Here is a 23125-nt window from a genome sequence, read left to right as displayed (position 1 = left end):
CTAGGGCTGAACATCTGCTTCTGCTTTTGATATGTGATCACACATCAAGAAATAATCCACTTAAAATGGGTTTATTAGAAATCATGGCTTTCTCTGTTTCTTTTTCTTTTTTTTTCTGTCCCTTCCTAAACCATTGACAGTTGACTTCAGACAGAATTTCTGAACTTCTTTCTCAACAATGTGTGTATCCAAGTAGCAAACCTCAAACACATTTCGCTGGGAAAAAAAGTAGAAGGAATCCAGTTCTATAGTTTTCACCATTCTCACCCCCCTTTTCGGTGTTTTGTTTTGCAATTCTGTCAAGTTCCTTGAGTCTATGTCATGATAAATACAGATTTTCTTAATCTACATCACTACTTGTGTTTTTCCTCTCATGCATTTCCTGCCACAGATGATAAGCCCAGGAATTCTGTTTGATGCCTTTAACGGTACCTGTGGTGTCTGAGAACCTCCACATTTCTCTAAAACACATCTCCTAGTTCTGCTCCAAGTCTAAGTTCATGAGAAATTTATGTGGTAGACCTAGAGTCTTATGTGAGAGGAAAATGCAGTCCACTAACCAGACTCAGCCTAGCCGTGTAGACACAGGCAATTACTCTAAGCAGGAGAGATATTTGTATAGCTGCGACTTATTTTTAGCAGTCATACTGTAACCTTGTAAAATAACCAGAAATATGTTTTAAAAGGGAAGGGAGTTCCTTATGCTGAAGAGAGGAGGACCCACTCATCCAAAATAGAAAGAAGAAATGATGGCACACCCGTTCCTTTATTTTCCTCTTTGTTATATTAGTATTATTTTTTTCCATTTAATTATCTTTCCTGCTGGATGTTGGCCTAATGCTTTGGGGACAAAGCAAGCTGGAGGAGACAGACACTGAATGAGAAATTGGGAAGCTTGGTTTCTCGTCCAGGCCTTGCCCTAACTGGCTCTGTGGTCGTGGGCAAGCTCCTGAGGTCCCAAGCACCTGCTGGATATTGACCCTCTGTCAAAGTGATATAAAATCTGCCTTGTTTACTCCATAGAGGGGTGTGGGTCTGAAAAAAGAGGGTGCTGTGAAATCATGGTATAGGCAGATCCAGGATTCTGTAGATGTGAGCATGTGGTTCTTGATGCTGTCTTAGCTGGCAACAGTAGCCGCTCTGGTCATCCTCCCTCTGAGCAGCCTTGGTTCCGTGTGCCTGAGCTCTGGCTCAAGACTCTGAAGCTCCCTTGTGTGCACCTCTTATCCAAGGCCACTTCCTTTCCATGTGTTAGGCAGAGTGGCCTTGAGCACTCAGACACCAAGCTAAGTGTTTCTCAACGTCGATTGTGAGCCTCCTTAGTTTAGTTTCAAGTCCAGGAGGCCTGAGTCATTTCAGAAAGGAAGGCAGAGTGCAAGTACACAACAGTTTCTGACAAGCTTTGCCTGCATTGCTCGTCCTCAGCTGGAGCCTTTTTACTGGGTATGTTTTCAGCGGTTGAACAGAAAAAGAGGAAACTGAATGAGGAGGTGGATGCCCGGCAGAAGGCAAGACTGTGAACATTGGGCTCAGACAGGAGGCCAGTTCTTAAATTCTGTCTTGCTCCCTTACTTGGTATGTACTTTTATATTCACCCAAAGTAACAAACCCAGTAATAGTTACTGCAAACCAACCAACCAAACAGAAAGAACGCAGATTCCAAAAGCAGGGGTGTGAGTTTAGAGTATGCTACGGGCTGATTGTATAGCCCGAGATGAGTCTTTTACCGCCCAAGTTTATGTTCCTCACGTCAAATGGTAATGATATATTGACATGCCTTGCAAACTTACTGGAAGAATTTAGTAAGATCATCTGTGCAAAACTCCTGGGACAGTGCCTGGCATACTGTCTTCAGAATGTGACACCCCCTGACTGTCCCCTGCCAGCACTGCTTCACAAATGAGCTGATTAAGGATGAGGAAAAGAAGTAGATGGCACTGTGGAATTTTGCCCTGAAGTCATTTAAGGGTGTGCCCTCCAGCTTCAGGCTGAAGGGATGGGCTTCTTTCCAGCTCTAGGGACTTAACTAGTGTAGGTCCCTGGTTTTGAGCCGGCTGTCCTTTGTTCTCTGCTGCCTCTCAGGACCTTTTGGTTTTCCCAGCCTTGGAAAGTAGATGCAGTGGGCTGAACTTGGCTTCTTTTCTTTCTAGCCACATGTCTCCCTGCTTCCATACGAGTTCCCCCAGCTAGAAGGGAAGACACCTGTGCATTGATTTTAACACTATTGAATTGATGGAATATCTAAGTTTAACTTTTTAAAAGCAACCCAATTGTACTTTCTGAATATGCACAAATCTGCATCCCACATCCTAACCTCATAGTTTCTCACCTAAAAATCAGGACTTGGAAACTGATAAGTTCGAGTATATTGGGGGTCATTGGGACAAGTAGTTTTGAAAGAGGGACGCTCCTGGAAATTCCGAGGTGTTTGGATGTCAAAACCATACTCTAAAACATTTCACCCTGAGACGTATTTAGCTCAGCGATGTTTTCTACATTCCAGTGGGAGAAATAACGGTTCAGTGAGTTTTGGTCAGGTTGTTGTGTCCATATAAGATTGGAAGACTGAATCTAATCCTATCCCCTCATGGAAAAGAGGAATGAGAAGAGCCTGGTGGGTAATAACATATTGGTGAATTAGGCTGTTTCTCACGCAGAGGCAAGTAGATCTTTATTCAATAAACCACTTTTGCTTAAAAAAAAAGTACATATATATATATATATATATATATATATACCTAACATACTGAAGTGGGGATGGGGGAGCTTGCCGAACACCACGATTCGCCCTTTCCATCAGTACATACCCAGGCCGATTAAACATACTTAAGTCTAATCTTTTAGAACCGGTGGTTATTACTGGCTGCTGGGGCATATGCTCTGAAGTATAATTAAGCTGGTCTCCCGGTTTGAAACCAGCATCTGATCGCTTATTACTTACCAAGGACCGAAAACTCCCACAGTCCACGTCGTCCCGTTGTCAGGGCATTTTATCTATGAGTTGCCAGCCCTACTTCAGCCTAGGTCTCATGAGAAGCAAGAAGAGACGTGGTCATGACTGGGACAGGGCAGCAGGGGTGCTTTGGGTGTTTTTCCAGTTATGTTTTTCTTTTTGTTGCCTGCCTTTCAGGATTTCTTGCACTACTTCCAGAGGTAAAAATTGTCTTTCCCTGGAATCTTTTCTTTAAAAATCAAGCCTTTCCGGGGCCAGCCCGGTGGCTCAGGTGGTTAGAGCTTCACGCTCCTAACTCCGAAGGCTGCCGGTTCGATTCCCATATGGGCCAGTGGGCTCTCAACCACAAGTTTGCCGGTTCGATTCCTCGACTCCTGCAAGGGATGGTGGGCTGAACGGCGACTGGACTTGGAGCTGAGCTGTGTATGCCACAACTAAAATTGAAAGGACACAACTTGACTTGGAAGAAGTCCTGGAAGTACACACTGTTCCCCAATAAAGTCCTGTTCCCCTTCCCCAATAAAAACTCTTAAAAAAAAAAAAAAATCAAGCCTTTGCAAGTCAGGCAAAGCCTTTTTCTGACAGAGAGAAAAGGCACTAGAAGGGAGTGTGGCAGGGGCCGTGGGGGGTTCCCTTCTTCCCAGAGGTAGAGTCGGTGTGTCCCGAACACACACAGGATCCAGGACACCATTCTGGATCCTAGGAGTTACAGGTGCTTGGAAAAAAACATGCGATTAATTGCAGAGAGCTCTACACAGGTGGAATTTGATATAGGGCCAACTGAGTGTGCAAGGACATCTTCAGTGACATGGGCAGAGTCAGAAACATTTCATCGGGAAGTTGCCTGGAGGAGTCATTTGAGTTTGATATCGCGATCATAGACTTCAAGACACTTCTTCTTGAGAACGGGTCTTAATGCCCGTCCCTTTATTTTATAGATGGGTGCATTGCAGAAGGAATACTTTTCCCAAAGTCACTTAGCAAGTTAATGATAGAACTAGAGATAGAAATCAAGTTACCACACAGTCAGTCAAGCACTTTTGTCTCTCAATCATAAAATCTGCACGGAAGGTTGGTGAACAGAGGAGATAGTGATTTTCTTGCAGGAGGACCAGAGAACAGTCTTTTGGGTGTGGTCTGCATTCTTGGGGAAAGTGAAGAATAGAATCCAGGTTTTCTGATACCCAGTGAGATGGTGCCATTGTCTCAATGACCCCCAGAAATTTCTAAAATACTCAATGGATGGCTTAGGTAGTCCTGCCAATATTGAAGGCAAAGCTGTCTGTTCTTGTGACATTGTTTTTAATTTCTAAAAATTCTTAAAAACAAACAAACAAAACATCCAGAATAGAGATGTAAATAGTAAGGACTCAGGGATCTCTGAGTAGAAAAGAGGGTGAGACTCGAAAGAGATGCAGGAATATATCTACTATCTAGTAGAAAACATATTTAGATTTCCCTATTTGGTGTAGCTAATCTTCAAATTGAAGCCAGAGTGTTATTTTACATGTCAACTGTCCAAATTTGGTTTTGAGTCCCTCCTGTGTCCCAGGATTGTGCTGCTTTTGTGGAGAGCAACGAAATTAAATAAATTGCCTGCCCTCCGACATTATGTGACAACGGCTGCTAGTGCAAAAGTGGCTGAGCTTAGTGAGGGCTAGAGGTAATAGAGAAGGCTCTGCAACAGGCAGACCTGGGCTGTGTAGGATTTAGAAAAGGGGGTGGGAGGGAGGGCATGACAGGGAGACTCTGAGGTCCTTGGCTCGTGGTCTTGTGGGGGTGCTTGGTTTTCCCCTCACCTGTCCTCATATGCTCCCCTAGCAAGGCATGAAGTGTTGGGGACCAGCTATGGCACAGCACAACCTACTTAGAACAATCTTAAGAATGTGGCAACAAAATCCATTTCCTTAAAGTAAATGGAGGAAATTGCTTCCTTTTGGTGTGTTCCAGCTTGTCTATTCAGAATTCATTTGGCAGAGTGAATCAGAGAAGAATGGCTGTCTTCATCCTTCTTTTGGGGGTGAGCTTGGCAAACAAGGCTGATATGGACAGGCAATAATTAAATTGCCTTGGATAATGTCTAATATAATTGAGACCAAGAACTTGTAAGCATGTGTCACACAGAGCTGTCTCTCATAGAGGCTTCCCTGGGTCTTTGACCCCTTTCTTTACCGTATTACGAGACCTAATAGCTTACTTAAAATGAGAAGACATAAACGAAACAAAACAAAACAAAAAAAACCTTAACTAGGAATAGACAAATAAGTTGCAAGAAAGAAAAAATGATTCCCTTTCTGCCTAGCAACTTTGAAAGGTAAATTTTATGGGCTTAATTTCTCACTCCTTTTTCCAGTTTGAAAGACAATGAGATGGAAACGGTTTTTATAGCATTGAATGAAAAACGTTGGGTTTTTACCTCTGTTTATTAAAAACAGAATTTTTAAAAGACTCATTTGTAGGCTTTTCTAAAAACTGGCTGATGATAAAGAGGCAACTCAGAAAATACTAAAAGTGTAAAATGTAGGGAGTTTCAGGATTTGAAGAGGCTTTGCAGCTTGTGTTTTCCAGATCAATGGTGTTAACAGAGCATATTGCAATGCCATATAAATGAGTTCTTTGTCTCTTTTCTTTGTGTTCTCACAGAATGTTGCACTTCTTTCTGGGTTTTTATCACACTCTGCTAACCTCACTGATGCCTCCCACTGTCCCCACTTCCAGGCGGAGTCCTCCTCCCTCCGTGTTTACTCTTTATTCAGGAGCGTCTTGGATGTTTTCAGCCCTGATTCTGGTTGATACCTTGCCCAGCAATCTGTTCTTGGGACTGTTGTGAAAGAACATCACTGCAGAACATGCTGTACAGCCGTCAACAGTGTGTGTGTGCTGTTTTTATAGCAGATAATATTTCCTATAGTTTTAGAAGTGTATGGTTATATAAAAATATCATGATTTTTCACTTATAAATAAAAACGAAGTGGTTTCACAGTATATATGGGGTGAGTGGAATTGTGCAAGGTTTTATTTTGAAAACATATTCCAGAAAGGATACACAAAACAGTTCTTCCTGGCCCCTCTATCTGAAGTGCCCCCATTAACCCACATACACCCTATCATATCACCCTAATTTATTTATTTTCCTTCTTACACTATTTTTTTTATTTAATTAAATGTAATGGGATAACATTGGTTAATAACATGATATAAAGTTTCCCGTGTAGAGTTGTGTAACACAACACCTGTATATTGCATTGTGTGCTCACCACCCAGAGTTTAGACTCCTTCTGTCACCAAATATTTGGCCCCATTTATCCTCTTCATTCTTACCTCTCTTCTCCTCTGGTAACTACCATTCTGTTGTCTGTGCCTTTGAGTTTGTTTGTTTTGTTTGTTTGTTGCCTTCTGTTTTATGTCACAAATATGAGTGAGATCATATGGTTCTTGTCCTTTTCCATCTAACTTATCACTTTTCATAATCTGAAATTATCTTGTGTTTGTATATGTATATGTAAATATTATATATACATTACATATGTATATATTACACACACACACACACACACACACACACACACACACAGTTTACTTATTTATTGCTGTCTTTCCCCCTCTAGAATGTGGCAGGAACTTTATTTCTAGCACATACTAGTTGCCCATTGACTTTTTTTTTAATATAATGAATCCCTAATCATTTAGATAGAACCAAGGTCATAATGGCTTGGACATCAAGTATTTGACTCTTAAAATGATTGAGGCACAAATAGTTAGTTGGTCATAAGTTAACCTTAGTTCGGTTACCCGAAGTTCTTAGTGAAGCCCAGAATAATGGTTTAATCGTTCTAGGTCTATCAGTTTTCTAGATGATGCAACAATTATATGGAGATTTAAAAATAGTGTTTAACATTTTATTTTCCATTATCCCTTATCTCTGACATTACAGTCTTTTCTCCACCCCTAACTTACTCATGGGGATTTAAAAATAACGTTTTACATTTTATTTTCCATTATCCCTTATCTCTGACATTACAGTTCGTTCTCCGTCCCTACCTTTTTATAGCGTGTCTGCTCTGTGCCAGCTCCTAGGGAGGCAGAACTGAACCAGCTTCTTGTCCTTGAGGCGCTTGCCATGTAAGGGGCGAGTAAGACCAGTCAGCCAAGGCCAAGGTTCTGATGCTGTGACAGGAGTTAATTCCAGGAGTTGGGAGAAGCACAAGCAACTCATGATTAGGGTTTTGAGGAAGAGACTCTGACTTGTAAGTTGAGATTGAAGAAGTCAGAATTAGCAGTTGGCAGAGGATATGTGAGTGAGTAGGGGATGAGCATGGGAGTAAGTTCGGGGGAAGAGGAGGAAAGTGGTTCCAGGTAGAGGAAGTAACATATTGAGAGGGTCTGAAGCACTCGGGAGAAATGGGCATAGCTTTGCATGGAAGGAGTGTAGATTTTTGAAGTGGAGATTGATATAAATGCAGCTGGGGATGGGGGAAGGAACCAAGATGGGAACAGATTTACAGTGCTACCTACTGTGTCTGGAGGACAGTGGAACTCTCTGGAGGGTCATAAGCAGAATCTTACAGTGCGTGGATGATTTGATTTGCTTATGAGTTAGGACGATCCATTTATCTTACAATTGCTTATGTTTCTAATGTTAATGGGGAATGGAGTGGGAATGGCACAGGGCATAGCCATCCCCTCAAAGTGTACAGCTTGCTGTATAGCAAAATTAATTGGTTAAATAACACCTTATAACAAATCAAGTCAAAAGATGTGCCCATCCTCCATCACACCTTTCTTCTTTCTTTTTTTTTGGTCCTTTTCTCCACCTCATTTTCCCATCTTAGAACAACAAAGTCACACTCTTCCGCCAGCTGCAGCAGATGACGTACAGCCTGATCGAGTGGCGGTCCCAAATCCTGTCTGGAACACTCCCCAAGGACGAACTGGCAGAGCTCAAGAAGAAGGTCACAGCCAAGATCGATCATGGAAACAGGTAAACCAGGGATGACTTTTCACCGAGAACTTGGAAAGAGATGAACACATTCATGCTAAGGACCCAACTCACCACAAGCTTCTGATCTTAGAGTTGGCAAAGAATAATGTTTAATGCTCTCTGTTTTGCCTTGGAAAACATTTAATTTTGTTAAAAAAAAAAAAAATTTGGCAGTGCCCTTCCTGGGCCAGACTCTGTGCTGGATCTCTGATCTCAAGGAGATGACAGAGGAACAGGGAAGGTGGGGTTGGATCCAAGCGACTCCTCTGCCAAACAAACTGAAAGGACTGAGCATCTGAAGCCATCATTTTCAGAGACCTGGGACGATCTCTATTTTTATTTTAACCATGGATTTTAAATCAATGTCAGACTCATTCTCTCTCTCTCTCTGTCTTCCCCTAACTGGGACCATTGTGTACAGTGTGTGAAAATCAGATTTGCCGGGATAGTAAAATATGTTTTTAACTTGTTAGTTATGTCTCTAGTAACTTTTTAAGACTTAAATCACTTCATTAATCTTCTGATTAGCTCAGGCAGATATGTGGGTTCTAGATATTTACTACCTTTTAGAAAATGAGAAATTCAGTCAATTCATCCATATTTATGGTGACCTAGGATTCATGCCTCCTGACCAGCTCTTTTTAAAAGACTGGGTTGGTTCCTCAGTGTGTTTTTGTCAATGATCCATTTGCCATTCAGTCTCGTTTTCTAAATTTCTTCAACTTGTACATTTTCTTCCCCTTTTCCCCTACTACTTCTCCAACCTTACAACTCTTGGAAATGCTTCAGAGGCCCAGTACAAGACAGCTCATTACCCTACTCATTTAAATGTTGTAGACTCTGACAACTGTATTCAGAAATAGCTGGGTAAACATAGCGTACAGCATTTAGATTCAGCCATTGTTGATGAGATCTCTCTTTTGTACTTCACCTGTATTACTTGCTTATAACTCTAGGATGTAGCTGCTGTTCCCGTTTTATGGTTAAAGAAACAGACCAAGTGAACTTAAGTGATTTGCTTCCAAGTCGTATAGATAATAAGTGGGAAACTTTAAATTTGAACCCAAGGCTTCCTATTCCATGTCTAATGCTCCCTTGTTAGGGTTAGGGATGAAGAGTTCCCTCCCTTGTCACTTGTCCGTTCATAGGACTATAACCAGAGGTTGCCTTGTCAGTCATGTAATGCTGGGGGACTGTTAAATCAGCAGAGGTATGGGATAAGGCAGCTCCCCCTTGCATACATGCTGGCTCTAAATTTTGGGGCCTTGTCACAGTAGGGCATTGGCCCAGAGGACCCCAGTCTCTGGCACAGGCTGTCAACATCCAAAAAAACAGAACATGCCTGCCTTCCCATTCCAGTCCTTGGAAGCAACTCAAGAAATTTAAGCTGCTCCATCAGTGCATCAGTGATCCAGTCTCTGAGCAGCCACTGAGGCCCATTGCTCATGAGTCTGGGTGGCCTATGGGTCTGGCTGGCATGGAAAGCAACCTGCCAGATTAAATCAGTTGATGGAGATGCTATAAAATACGGAACAGGGAAATTAGGCATTTTTGCTTTCTTTCCAAAGACTTGGCACATTTTACTGTTATCCCTGTGCTTTCTTGTTGTTTGGACACCCCTATGCCCAAATTGCTGGTGCCTGGAATGTACATTGGGTGTTCAGATAGCCGTATCCTATTTCCACCACATTCCCCCACTTCTTGGAACTAAGGAATTTTTTTGTACTTCTGTGTGCACATTGGGCATAAAAGCTTTGATGGGGATCATGCCATGCATAGACCATATAGCTCTGACTTTTCCTGTGCAATACTCAGAACTATATATTAACACAGCCAGGTGTTTTCTTGTGCCAGTTGCTGCAATAAAAGCTAACTGTTATAGATATTATATTACATGCTTTACATGCATCATCTCATTAAATTCTCCCAATAACCTTGAAGGGTGGGGAATATTTACAGATGAGGAAACCAGGGCTTTGCAAAATTAAGGAAATTACCCAGAGTCACCTTGTTACAGCAAGAATGAAAGCCAAGATTCAAATTCTGGTCTAACTGACACCAGAGCCCATGTTCTGAGATGGGTTAGGAGACACCAACAGCCAGGAGTTACTTCACTGATCTCCTTTAAGATACTCTTGAATTAAGTACTGTCCCACAGGCCTGTACCTTTAAGGGAAGTGGAGCAAGCCCCCAAATATCTGTGCATGTGTCTTTCATAATTCCTGTGCCAAACAACAGAAGACGTGGGAAAAGAGGCATCGGTCAGAGGAATTTGGTCAGAATCGGGGCCAATTGTGCCTTTTCTGGTGAGGTTCTGTAGACCAAATTACTTTGCATATCATTATATGAGTTTGGTTAAAATTATCACAAGTTTTCTAACATTTGTTGTGATATGGAAAGGAGGAAAACCAGTGAGTCGTTTTAACTTCACTGGTCCAGCACCCATCCTTTCTAAGTATGCGTTCTTGTATGAGAACTCTGCAGTAAAGACTCCGGTTCTAATGAGGAGAACCAATGACTGCTTTTTTCTTTCTAGAATGCTTGGGTTAGATCTGGTAGTACGAGATGACAATGGAAACATCTTGGACCCGGATGAAACTAGCACCATTGCCCTCTTCAAGGCCCATGAAATGGCCTCCAAAAGGATTGAGGAAAAGATCCAAGAAGAAAAGGTACCCATTCTCAAATGTGCAGATTTTGGCCACTGAAGTTCCATTTTTGCTTTTGTTTTGAATGAGAGAAAGGGAATTGTTGATGACAGCGATAGAAACGTTGTTTCGAAAATCATTCACATCCTTGTTTTAAAAACAAAACATTACAAAAAGAATGAGGGAGCTATATGTATTGTTCTGATATGGAAAGATTACATACACACACGTGTATGTGTGTGTGTGTGTAGAGAGAGAGACAGAGAGAGAGTAAGCAAGATGCAGAACAATGTGTATCAAATACTATTACTCGTGTTTCAAAAAAGGATATACATACATCTGTGCTTGCCGTGTGTCTACTAACTCTGGACTGATAGGAAAGAAATTGATAATCAATGGATGCCTCTGGCAAGGAGAGGTGGGTGGAAGAGAGTCTTTACTGTGTAACCTTCTGTATTTAGTGCATATATTACGATTTCCAAAATAAATATAAATAAAATGAAAGCTTTTGAAAGTAGTAGTAATTGGACATTAAAAAAAATTAGATACAGAAAAAAGAGAAAAAAATGTCACCTATATTGTGACTGCCCAACCATATTGATATTTTGGTATATATTCTTCCAGTCTTTCTGTTGTAATGAGTGAAGGTTTCTGTTTTTGTGTTTTTTTCTTTAGTGTGTAGGTTCTATTTCTTTAGCACAGTTGTGATAAAATTTCATTGTGTTTCTGGATCTAACGGCTAACCATGCCTGGGGGTGAAGCCTTTCTGGTGGAATCTCTTGTTTGCAATGAGAGGTAGTCCCAAAAAGAAGGATAATGAATCATGACTTTCATGCTTTTGAGGTTCATCCAGAAGCCATTGTGAGAGATGAGAACTTCTTCAAACTACTAAACTGAGTTATCACCTTTAGACAACATTTATTGAATTACTTGAATTCAGGGCTCTGAACAGGACAGTTTTGAGCATCTAAATACTAATGATTATATTTCGCTCACTCGATTATTTGTCCGCTTAGATATACTTTCTTCTCAGTAAGTACTTCTCCTCTTGGGTGGTAATTGTATTAGTAGCCCATTTGCAGGCAAATGTCTTTGCCGGTATTTCCCATTTGCTGAAACCAAGATGCTTTTCTCTCTTTTCCTCTGTGTTCAGTCAATCCTGCAGAACCTGGACTTGCGGGGCCAGCCCGTTTTCAGGGCCATCCATACATGTGGCCTCTACATGAACTTCAAGAACTTTGTTTGCAACATCGGGGAAGACGCCGAGTTGTTCATGGCACTTTATGACCCTAACCAGTCCACTTTCATCAGGTAGTGAAGACCTAAGTCGTCTGCTACTGACCTTGCAAAAATCCCCTGCCATTACCTATCCCCTTCCCCGAGGAATTCTTTGCTAGGTTTGAGAGGAGAAGCTAGAAAAGAGGGGGAAGATTTCTAGGCAGGAGACAATGAAATGCGTTGGGCTCCTGAGCCTTTGTCTGGCTGCTAAAACAGTGCAGTCACAGTTGGTGTACTCCCTGGGTCTTAGAAGTCCCATAAAACGCATCAGAACATGGAGACAGGAACAAAGGAGTCAAAAGACTGTAAAGGAGGGGTGGGGAGGGATGAATGGGTGGAACACAGGCTTTTATGGCAGTGAAACTATTCTATATACTGTAATGGTGGAAACGTATCATCATACATTTGTCCAAACCCATAGAATGCACAACACCAAGAGTGACCCTAATGTAAACTATGGACTCTGGGTGATAATGACGTGTCAGTGTAGGTTCATCAATTGTAACAAATGACTGCTCCGGTGGGAATGTTGATAAATGGGTGGGAATGTGCATGTGTGGGGCAGGGGGTCTATGGGAAATCTGTGTACTTTCAGCTCAACTCTGCTGGGAGCTTAAAACTGTTCCAAAAACTAGTTTATACCTTTTTTTTTTAAATGACTGGAGGGAATGATAGTAGGCTTTGTTTCACCGTACAGTGGCATTACTGCTGAGCAGCTAAGAAAAGAGATTTATTTTGGAGAAGATGGTTAAAAAGTCATTATTGACAAATTGTTTATTTCTGAAATAGACATTTATTTGAGTGGAATGATGTGGATTCCAGACGATGACTGTAGAATGATTATTATAAAATTATATTCTTGATTCGGCAAAGCTGAAACTTTTAGACAGAGAATCAGAGCTGGAAAAAAGACCTCAGACAGAATCTGGTAGCATCTGCATGTGTCCCATCTTCAGGAGTGCTGGTCACGGGTTCATGGTAGGTGTGTCTCATGGAGCTGGGCACACTTCTCCAAAACCAGGACACCAGACTGTGTTCATTCGTGGGCCTCACCTGCCTGGCAAATTTAACTGAGCTTTTCTGGGCCTTCCTTTTACCGTTTAAGTCTATACTATGGTCAGTTCCACCCCCAGTTAGTCCCTCATTAAAAAATCATTTTTTTCTCCTTCACCAGTGAGAACTATCTAATTCGTTGGGGCAGTAATGGGATGCCCAAGGAAATCGAGAAGCTTAATAACCTTCAAGTGGTCTTCACTGTAAGTCCTACCTTATGTGTAATCATTTTCTTTGTTCATGAGATTAGCAGATAGACGTGATAAGTATATGGAAAACATAAAAGATGAAATGATGAAAATAAAAATGAGCATAATTCCTCTAGCGGGAATAGACCATTCATTTTTCAACACATATTTGTTGTGCACTTCTTAGATGCCAGGCACTGATGTGGGCACTTGAGATACATCCGTGAACCCATCAGAAAACAAATTCCTATGCTCAAGGAGCTTTTGTATGCATGGGAAAGACAGTCATACACAATAATCAAGTAAATGAGTAAATTGTGGAGAATGTTAGAAATCATAAGTGCCTGGGGGTCTTGGGAGTTTGGGGACTGGGGGAGGGTGGGTCAGGGCAGAACTCTGTAGGATGGAGCCTTTTGAGCAAGAACTTGAAGTTGACGAGGGAGTGAGCTATACAGACAAAGGGGAAGAGCATTTCAGAACAAGGTTATTGGTCAGCAAAGACAGAATCTAGACTTTTTTATCTGCATATATTTCATGACCTCCCTCCCCCAACCCAAGGTAAGAGGAATGCTGCTGTATATTGATCAAGGGCCAGGAAATATAGTATTGGGCTATGGCTTGGGGCATGGTGACTCTCTTTCTCTTAGGCTAAGATTTTCATGGAGTTCTCTCACTTTTTAAAGACATCAGTGCTTGAAATGTCCTAGAGCTGCTGCCACCAGCTCTGAGAAGCCTGAGTGGGCAGGTTTCCCCAGCTCCCATTAGGCCTAAAGGAGATACGCCCTTCCGTTTCTCCCTTGTTTTGCCTTAGACCGCATCCATATTTTATCTCCATGCTCTCTTACCACTCCTATGACAAGGAAAGCAGAGCCTAGGGTAGAGCGCCAAATGAAGTGATAGGTATGGTCAGTGGTCCCAGTACAGGCTCATTCATTCATTCATTCATTCATTCCACCTTATTATTCATTCCTTTGATTAATACCCCACCCCTAGGACAAGCATGGTCTGATAACTATCCCTGCACTGACTCATCTGTATTTTCACCACCTGGTAAATGTAGACAAAAAAGCTCCCAGAACTCTTCCTGAAACCTCACCCCAACACACACAGCATTTCCTCATTTCTGAGATCTGTGAGTTTTTTTCCCCCAAATCAAAAGGCATTTATCAGTTAGTGTGTACTTTACAAAAACACATTATAAAAGGTATTATTGAATCTTTAGTTCTTCCATCTTCTAATCAGTACCTCAGAGCTGCAGTTCACCCCCGAGCTCCACTACTCCCACCAATTAAGATCTTCTTGCATGCACATTTATGTCCAGCTTTTTCTCTTACATAAAATGTGGTGAACATTTCCTTTGTCATTAAACAATCTCCAAAAACCTTACTTATGAATTATTGCATTCTATTAAATAACATCAGTGTGCCATGATGTATGTAACCAGTCACCTGAAGCCTTTAACTTCCTCTTAACAGAAGCCTTACAAAACCTAGAGTACAAATTCAAGGTTGATATTATCATTGGTATATAGTTCTATCTTGGAGACCTGAATTAACTAACTTACAGAGGATGGATTTGGAATGATTGTTTCAAAAGTAATTCCTGATTCAGTAAAGCGGCCTTGGACAGCTCTTTCATGAAAAAGATTTGAAATACAATTAAATTATTTCTGATGTTACAGTGAAGGAGATACGTGAACTCATTCATGGGTTTACTCACCCACTCTTAGGAATATAAACAAGTGTAGAACATGAGCCACAAAGAACCAGAGATATTCCATCTGCACATCTCTCATTAATCAACATACACAGAAGATGCCTCTGATAAAACAGATGAATGATTATAGAAAGCAGTATGTGTAAATTTGTGTGTTATAGTTGCCTCACAGGATTGTTTGGAAGATGAAATGAAATACCGTCAGCACATACCCAATAAATGCCACTGTCATGCAAATTTTAATTTTACTTGACACTGAAATGCATCCTGTGCTCAGATAGGTCTTGGCAGGATATAATGTAACAATGACAAGTGTCCTGATTTTTAAATACCTGGCTTCAATAGATGAATTAATCTAATAGAGACTCTAGATTGAATATGATCTGATTTATAAATTGGAAGTAGGAACTGGGGAATAAAAAATTTCCCATTTTGCATAGTCCTTTTTCTCTGATGCCAGGATAGCTCATGGGTGAGTTGGGGGAAGAGAGGAGTCATTCTGATATTTCAGCATTAGGAAATATGCTATGAGCAGCGTTCTCTCATAGAGTGAGAAGAGAAATGAAGGTGACAGAGTGATGCGGCATGACCCCCTTTGCATCTTCGTACATAAAATTTGGTGAACATTTCCTTTGTCATTAAACAATCTCCAAAAACCTCACTTGCCCCTGCAGGGGCACGTGAAGGAGATATGTGAGGGAGATATGTGAACTCATTCCTGGGTTTACTCATCCATGCTCTCTGCCCCTGTAGGACCTCAGCAGTGCAGACCTCATCCGGCCCCGCATAAGCCTCGTGTGTCAGATTGTCCGCGTGGGCCATATGGAGCTGAAGGACGGCAAAAAACATACCTGTGGGCTCCGAAGGCCTTTTGGAGTAGCAGGTATGGAAAGACAAGAGATGAATGCCATATGGAACAGCCACTCTGAAAAAACAGTGTGGTGGATCCTCAAAAAATGAAATAGGATTTATGATCCACCAATCCCATGTATGGTTGTATAGCCAAAAGAATTAAAATCAGTGTCTCGGGGAGACATTTGTACACCCATATTCATAGCGGTATCATTCACAGTAGCCAAAAGGTAGAAGCAACCAGGGCTGTCCAGCAACAGCTGAATGGATAAACAAAGTGTGGTGTATCCATACCATGGCATATCACTCAGGCTTAAAAGGAAGGAAATTCTGACACATGGCCACAACATGGATGAACCATGAGGATATTATATTAAGTGAAATAAGCCAGTCACAAAAAGATAAATACTGTCCGATCCCACTTATATGAGGTATGTATAGAATAGTCAGATTCACAGAAATTGAAAGTAGAATGGTGGTTGCCGAGGGCTAGGAGGAGAGGGAAATGGGTACGTAGAGTTTAGTGGGGACAGAGTTTCAGTTTGGGAGATAAAAACATTGTAGAGATGGATGATGGTGATGGCTGCATAACGTGAATGTACTTAATGCCACTGAACTGCATGCTTAAAACTGGTTAAAATATAATGTTATATATATTTTATTTACCACAGTAAAAAAAAAAAAATTAAAAGAAAATTGGGAGAGAGGGAGACGCAGAGACGGTGTGAGATGAATCTGGTTGCAATGCTAGTATCAGACACACAGCAGTTACTGTCCGCACCTTGCCCCCATTTCCTTGGGTTCTTCCTCAGTGCCCAGCACTGCGTCTTGCACACAGCAGGCCCTCGGCGACGCCCAGTTGTGACTATTGGAAGGTACTCCCTGGCTGCAGCCTCATATCGGTTATTGATTTTAGTCAAGTGAAATTCTCGCGGGAAAGTGGTTTGCCTTTGCAGGAAATTGACTCTTCCCAGGCAATCTTGTGGTTGTAACTGCTTTCAAAGAGGGGCCTTGGTTTAAATCAAACCCCCACAAGCTTCCAAGAGGCCTTTCCTTTCCCTCTGTAGTTTGTTAAATTGAGGAAGTATATTTTCAGTCTTACACTGACGTTTTGGGCATGACGTAGTTTTGAAAGCCGTCAGGGAAATGTCATAATTCTGCTCCTGGAACAAGGGCCTGGAAAATGCACATTTTCAGGGTTATGTGGATAGGGAGGCAGCCCCTGTATCCCACGAAACAGCCCTTGAACAGCCCTTCACTGCACCTGCTGCTCAAGGGTCTCCAGCCTCTGACCGCACCGGACACCATCACTTCCTCATAGAGAATTCAAAATGAAATCTCTGAACAAGCAAGAGCCCTGGCCGAAGACTATTGAGCCATCTACGTGGCAATCTATTGATCTAAAGATTTAAGGCATATTCGAGGTCATTGTCATCCAAATGGGTCAAAGAGATTGCAAGAACATCAAGCTAGAAGCTTTTGATCACTTTTCTCTTTCAAGGTGTGTGTGTGTGGGTGTGTGTGTGTGTGTTCAGGGCACTGAGTGTGGTGGGAAAGGAAAGGAGAGCACTTTCCTCTGAGCCTTGATGCCAAACATCAGCAGAGGTTAGGAGTCACTAGGTGCAACATTGACACATGAGCTGCCTAATTTGGGGGGGAGGGGAGAGAGTCGAGTAGTTTTGCAGGGTTTGTTTGTACAATTTTTGCAGGGTTCTATTAAGGCCTGACAACAAGTTGATGTCACGCCCTGCTTTCTACAGCCTCCTTTCACCAACATTATTATTTCCTAAGCCTAATATGCTATGTCGTGTGTGTTACTTCGAGAAGGCATTTCCTTCCTTATCCTTAGTTTTTCATATGAGAATTGTCTCGTGTCTCAGTATTTCTTTTAATCTCCAAACAAGTTGTCTGGGGAGTGGACTGTTAGCGTGTGTTTTATGGCCACACTGTCATTTATTAACCACGGGATCGCCTCTTTTCCATGGGTCCCGCCTAATTTCAGCAGCTGGAGAGCGGCCCACTTACTAGTTCTGTAGACAGCAGGGCATAGATATTACATGATTTGACCCTGTAATCACTTTGGGGTTCATACCCTGGCTTGAACATTTAAAACTTCTGACCTAGGGCAAGTTACTTACCTTTGCTGTGCTCAGTTTCCTCGTCTTTGAAAGTAGCGCTAATGAGAATATCTATATAAATAAGATAATATGTGCAGTAGGCTCAGAACAGTGCTATATTGATTGGTCTTGTGCATATAGAAGCAAATCTCTATATGATCTTTAAGTCTGTGCTGCTCGTGCCCTGGTTTCCTTTCGTTTATGTGGAAACCAGGTGCGTAAATGTGAAATTGAAGAGACAGCTGACCACTTCACATTTTGAGTTTCTCTCCCAGGTCTTTCATTCTGTTGACACTCTTGCAAAAAAAAAAAAAAAAAAGAAAAAGAAAAAGTAAAGAAAAGAAAAATGTTTTCTCTGTGTCTTTTAATGTAGGCCCACTAAAAGGTAAAGGAAATCTGGGCTGAGATTTCTCAAGAATTGAGCAACTCGGTCTTGTGGGCTTTTGAAAAGGGGGTGGTCTGCAGAGTTACCTGAGAAAAATCTAAGCCCTACAGGAGCTCCTAAGGAATTGCTCTTCTGCCGGGCTGGTACACTGGGAAACCTCGTTGGCAAAGAAAGAAATATCCCCTCGTGGTATGTTTCTTCCCCCAGGGCTCTTTGTTGATGATACTGTAATTCTCCATAGTGACCCACTGAGGCCTAAAGCAATCACTTGCTTTAATTAAGTTTATCTTTTTCCTAGTGATGGATATTACCGATGTCATACGTGGGAAGGTAGATGATGAAGAAAAGCAGCATTTTATTCCTGTTCAGCAGTAAGTACTTTGGCGTTTATCCTGAATGACTTGAGACCTGTTAGCTCCTTGAATGGTGTGTGAACACAGAACCAGGTGCTGGGAACCGTTTGTTCAGCGGGAGAAGGAAAGCCTCTCTAGCTGGAAGATGGTCAGAGAGGAGCTGACCGAGAGTTTATTCGAAGTCCTTTTTGTTGGACTCCAATTTAAGTGCGTAAAGCAAACTTTCCTGGTTCTACAAAATGACGAAAGGAATATAAGGGGCAAATCAATGTCTGCACTAGAAACAGAGAATGGGGGCCATTTAAGTGTCGGAAATGGCAAAGGATATTGTACTTTGGCACATAGACTTAGTATCTTGGAAGACAAAGAATCATGCAGGATAGCACAGGGTTGCTCAAACTGTCACATGCATAGGAATCACCTGGGACCTTGTTAGAATGCCAGATGTCATCCAGTAGGTCTGGAGTGTGTGTCTAACAAGCTCCCAGGTGATGCTGTTGCTGTTAGTCTGGGGACCCCACTTGGAGTAGCAAGGGTTCAGGAGGTGTGAGGGTGCAGGCTGTCTGATCTGTGGGTTCCTGCAAGTGGTGGTAAAGCCAGCCTGAGAGGACAGAGCAGGCCCCCACACTGAGCTCAGGAGCTGGAGTCTGCATAGGCTCCTGGGGGGCTGTTGGTGAGCACGTTGGTCTTCATGCCTCTGAAGAAGTATCTGTGTGAACATCATGACTGGCTCTAGCAGCCATGCTCCACTTAACTGGTGCAGAGGTTGGGGTGGCCTAGGTGAGGCCGGAGATTTTCCTGGAACTGACTCCTAACAGATGGGTCTTATCAGTGACAGAAGGTGATTGTCACAGCAGATCAATATGGCCATCTGAGAATTCCAGAAACCAGCCCAAGGATATTTGAGTTAATATATTTATTAATAATAAATAATATCATTATGTTATATTAAATTTATGGTACGTAATTTTAATAATCAGTGGAGAAAGATAAACTATGCCAAGAAATTGTTTGAGAACATGAGCTAACCATTTTCTAAACCTTAGAACCTCATCTTACACCATTATCGATTTCTGATGATTTCATGTACACGTGTAAGAGCCAAAATCTTACAATACCATAGGAAAATATTACTGATATCATACGTGGGATATCTAATAGTGATGCATGGGAGGCTTCCGAGTCAGACACCAAGAATTTGACTAAAAAAGAAAAATTGATAGGTTTGGCCACACAAAAATTTTAAACAGCTTACTCATACAAAAAATTTAATAAAGTCTTTGCAATGTGTATGAAAACAGATGAGTATTCCTAATATGTAAAGAATTAATCATGGTTCATAAGGTCATAAGAAGGAAATACATACACGGAAAGAAAGGGCTTAAAAATTCATTGAGAATCAATGAAGTATAAATTAAACAATGAGGTTTAGTTTGGGGCTTGACCAAGTTTTAAAAATATGTAAGATATACAGTGCTTGGTGGATATAAGGAAATATATAGTACTTACAGGAATATAAATTGTTACAATACATTAAAATTCTTAAAATTTAGATATTTCTGAGAATAGACTTCATGATTAACAGTGATTTTTTTCTGTTGGTGTTAACTATACGTGTTTTTGCCCCTCTTTTTGTTTAACCCTGTTTTCTATTTTTTTCTAAAATAAGTATATATAACATTATTTAAAATATAAAAACCTTTATATTTCAATTTAAAGTCCAGCACCTTTAGACCAGTTTCTAAATATAATGGTACAAATAGCTCATGCTAAGTACTATTCCCTCCTTCATCCAGAGGTTGCTGTTAGTAATTTTTAAAATATGCATTTAGCTAGTATCCTACCACCTATATACTGATGCTCCAAGAACATGGAGAGGTAAATATTTTATGTAGTTTACTGCTAATATGAGGACACTTTCAAATTCATGAATGCTGTTCCCCATATAAATATATGCATATTTATTTAAGTATATTAAATACAATATATTAAATTTAATAAATATAATCATATTAAAATATACCATAATTTTATACCAATATGTTAAATTAAATGTATTAGTCAATATATTAGTATGCGTCATATAAATAGTAATGAATAAATATTAGGTGTATAAAATATACAGAATAAGTGAATATATATTTAAATATATAAATATATGTATGATAAATATAAATAATAACTCATATCGATGAATGTTATATATATGTAAAATATATAATTATTATATGTGTGTCGTGTATATATACATATATACATAATAAGAGTAGCGTTCGTGGATGTAAAACTTATTCTCCACGTGTAATATTATGAATGTATCTAAAATAAACAGCATTATGGATATGAAAGTTATCTCAAATGTATTTGTTTCATCTGGGAGGTGGGTGTCTTTCATTGCTTCTGTGCCTCCCTGCTGACTTTCTGCACCAGCTCTCATTTAGCAGTCATGGAGAAGCACTGTGCCCAGTGCCCACTGGGTAATAATGCACGCTTTGAATCTCGAGGAGGAGCCCAGCCCTAATTTGATTACCACTCACTGTGCGGCCAGCAGCCACTGTAAAGCTTTCAAGATGCAAATCGCAGTCTCTGGCATTTAACTCCTAAGATTTATGGCAGATGCTCTCAGAACTTACCTCAAAAGCTGGATAGTGTATTGCAGGAGAAGAGTTTTATATATGTATTCTGCGAGTCCATCTAAGAGAGAGAGTCATATTTGAAAACAACAATTCAGATGATAGCAAGCCCACTTTTCAGTAACATATTGTCAGGACACCAACCTGAACACTGCAGAGAAAGCTGGCCTGCATAGTGGGCAAGAGAACAAAACCACAGTCGAGAAGACTGGAGAGCATTGTGCGGTACCAGGCTGATGCGTAGTTACTGATAACACTTGAGCTGTCAGGAGAATGGGGGGCTTGTTTGGTTCTTTGATCACCCTATCTGAGCCTCAGCCTGATGTGATTGTTGAGGTGAAGCTTGTTTGCTGGTGCCTGTGCCACTGCAGCCTGAAATACAGTTTGGCATCACATGAGATTCTAAGGGCACCGTCCAAAAGCCTCTGCATACATACTGCTCTTGAAAATTGAGTGTTGGCGCTAGACGGGGTCCTTCAAGGCATAGGATCAGGCCCATTTCCTTACAGACAAGGACACTGAGGCCCCGAGAGGAGACTCGCAGAGCTCACTGCCAAGTAGAACCACAACTAGAGACCAGGTCTCCTGCCCCTTCCCCAGCCCTTCTTCAGTTCCATGACAGCAGCCTCTCGCATTCATAAAGAGCATCAAGTGTAGCTTCTGATTTCAGTTGTTAACGTTTGGCCATCAGTTTTGTTTGTTCTTGTTTTTTTCTTTTTTTTCCCCTTTGCCTGAGGTCCTTTGCAAGATGAATTTGGTGTCTAAAATAGGCACCCAGTGGAAAAATAAAGAAGAGACAGAAAGAGTCCTCTAGTTAGGTGTGTTTAGTGTTGATATTTCCAAACCCTTCCCATAGGACCCACCACTGTCTGAGCCTGTGCTACAGAGTTGTCCTGTTTTTGTCCTTACCTCTCGCTTCTGACTTTCCCAGAATTGCCATGGAAACCTATATCCGGCAGAGGCAGCTAATCATGTCGCCTCTGATAACATCCCATGTGATTGGGGAGAATGAGCCACTCACTTCGGTCTTGAATAAAGTGATAGCAGCGAAGGAAGTGAACCACAAAGGACAAGGTACACAGCTATGTACTCAGCTGGGAGGGGAGCTTGGGCGGGGTGGGGGAGGTGGCATTCAGAGCTGGGTCCTTGGACTTCTGCCCCTTCATTGTCTTTCTCTGGAATAAAACAGACCCTGCTAGGGATTGGCCAACTCAGCTTCCTGCTGAGGACATCTCATACGAAAGAGCACTGACTTGGATCACAGCTGTACTTTGTAAATTCTATGGGACAGATTTTTATCCCATGAGTCTTTCCTCACTTCGGTCTACCCTACAATTCTTGACTCTATGTAAAGGCACAAAGACAGAACATTTTGAGGCTACTTTTGTTTCACCCTCTGAATATGTTTATCCCACTACATTTTCTAAAATTGAGAGGCATGAGACCAAAGTAATACAAATGAAAATATATATTAATGGGCTATCTATCAAAATGTTTTTAGTGTTCTGAAGACACAGTTTTAACTAAGAGAAGATCTGCTTATTGAAACTGCAATTTAAATTCAAGTAACAAGGGAAACTGGTTCAAAATTTTTAATTCAAATACCAAGAGGGTGATGATTTTTGGATAATTTTGAAGATTGAATCACTTTTTTTTTTTTTACCACCATCTTCCAAAGTGGAGGCAATCAGAAAGCACATTATTTTCAGCATATTTAGTTTCCATGTATTTCCAGTTATCCGGAGTGGGAAAGACGTGTGAGGAATCATTAAAGAGTCAAAACAAATAACTAAATATATTTCTGTATATACTACTTATACTATAATTTGTTAGAGTGGAAAAACCTTGTACAATAAATTGCTCTGTATGTATAATTTAACGAAACTAAAAATATATCATTTATTGCTGCTTAACAAAACAAAGCTCTTTTCAAATGTTTTTGTGCTCTTCATAAATATTCTTTGTGGC

At 41.1% G+C, this 23125-nt stretch overlaps 1 protein-coding gene across 2 annotated transcripts in view; it reads left to right on the top strand.

Moving 5' to 3' along the window:
* The window catches only part of DOCK5 (dedicator of cytokinesis 5), a 187581-nt gene that overhangs the window by 80575 nt on the left and 83881 nt on the right, over positions 1–23125 (top strand). For both annotated transcript variants that reach the window (XM_019714857.2, XM_074338224.1), the window contains 7 exons: positions 7786–7934; positions 10471–10606; positions 11736–11893; positions 13035–13116; positions 15571–15700; positions 18470–18542; positions 22089–22231. In XM_019714857.2, coding sequence (XP_019570416.2) covers positions 7786–7934; positions 10471–10606; positions 11736–11893; positions 13035–13116; positions 15571–15700; positions 18470–18542; positions 22089–22231 — 871 coding nt within the window. The remainder of the gene's footprint in view (positions 1–7785; positions 7935–10470; positions 10607–11735; positions 11894–13034; positions 13117–15570; positions 15701–18469; positions 18543–22088; positions 22232–23125) is intronic.

Source organism: Rhinolophus sinicus, linkage group LG07 (genome assembly GCF_036562045.2).
Source record: "Rhinolophus sinicus isolate RSC01 linkage group LG07, ASM3656204v1, whole genome shotgun sequence".
NCBI lineage: Eukaryota > Metazoa > Chordata > Mammalia > Chiroptera > Rhinolophidae > Rhinolophus > Rhinolophus sinicus.
The sequence above is the reverse complement of the archived record's forward strand: the minus strand, read 5'-3'. Positions and strand labels throughout refer to the sequence as shown.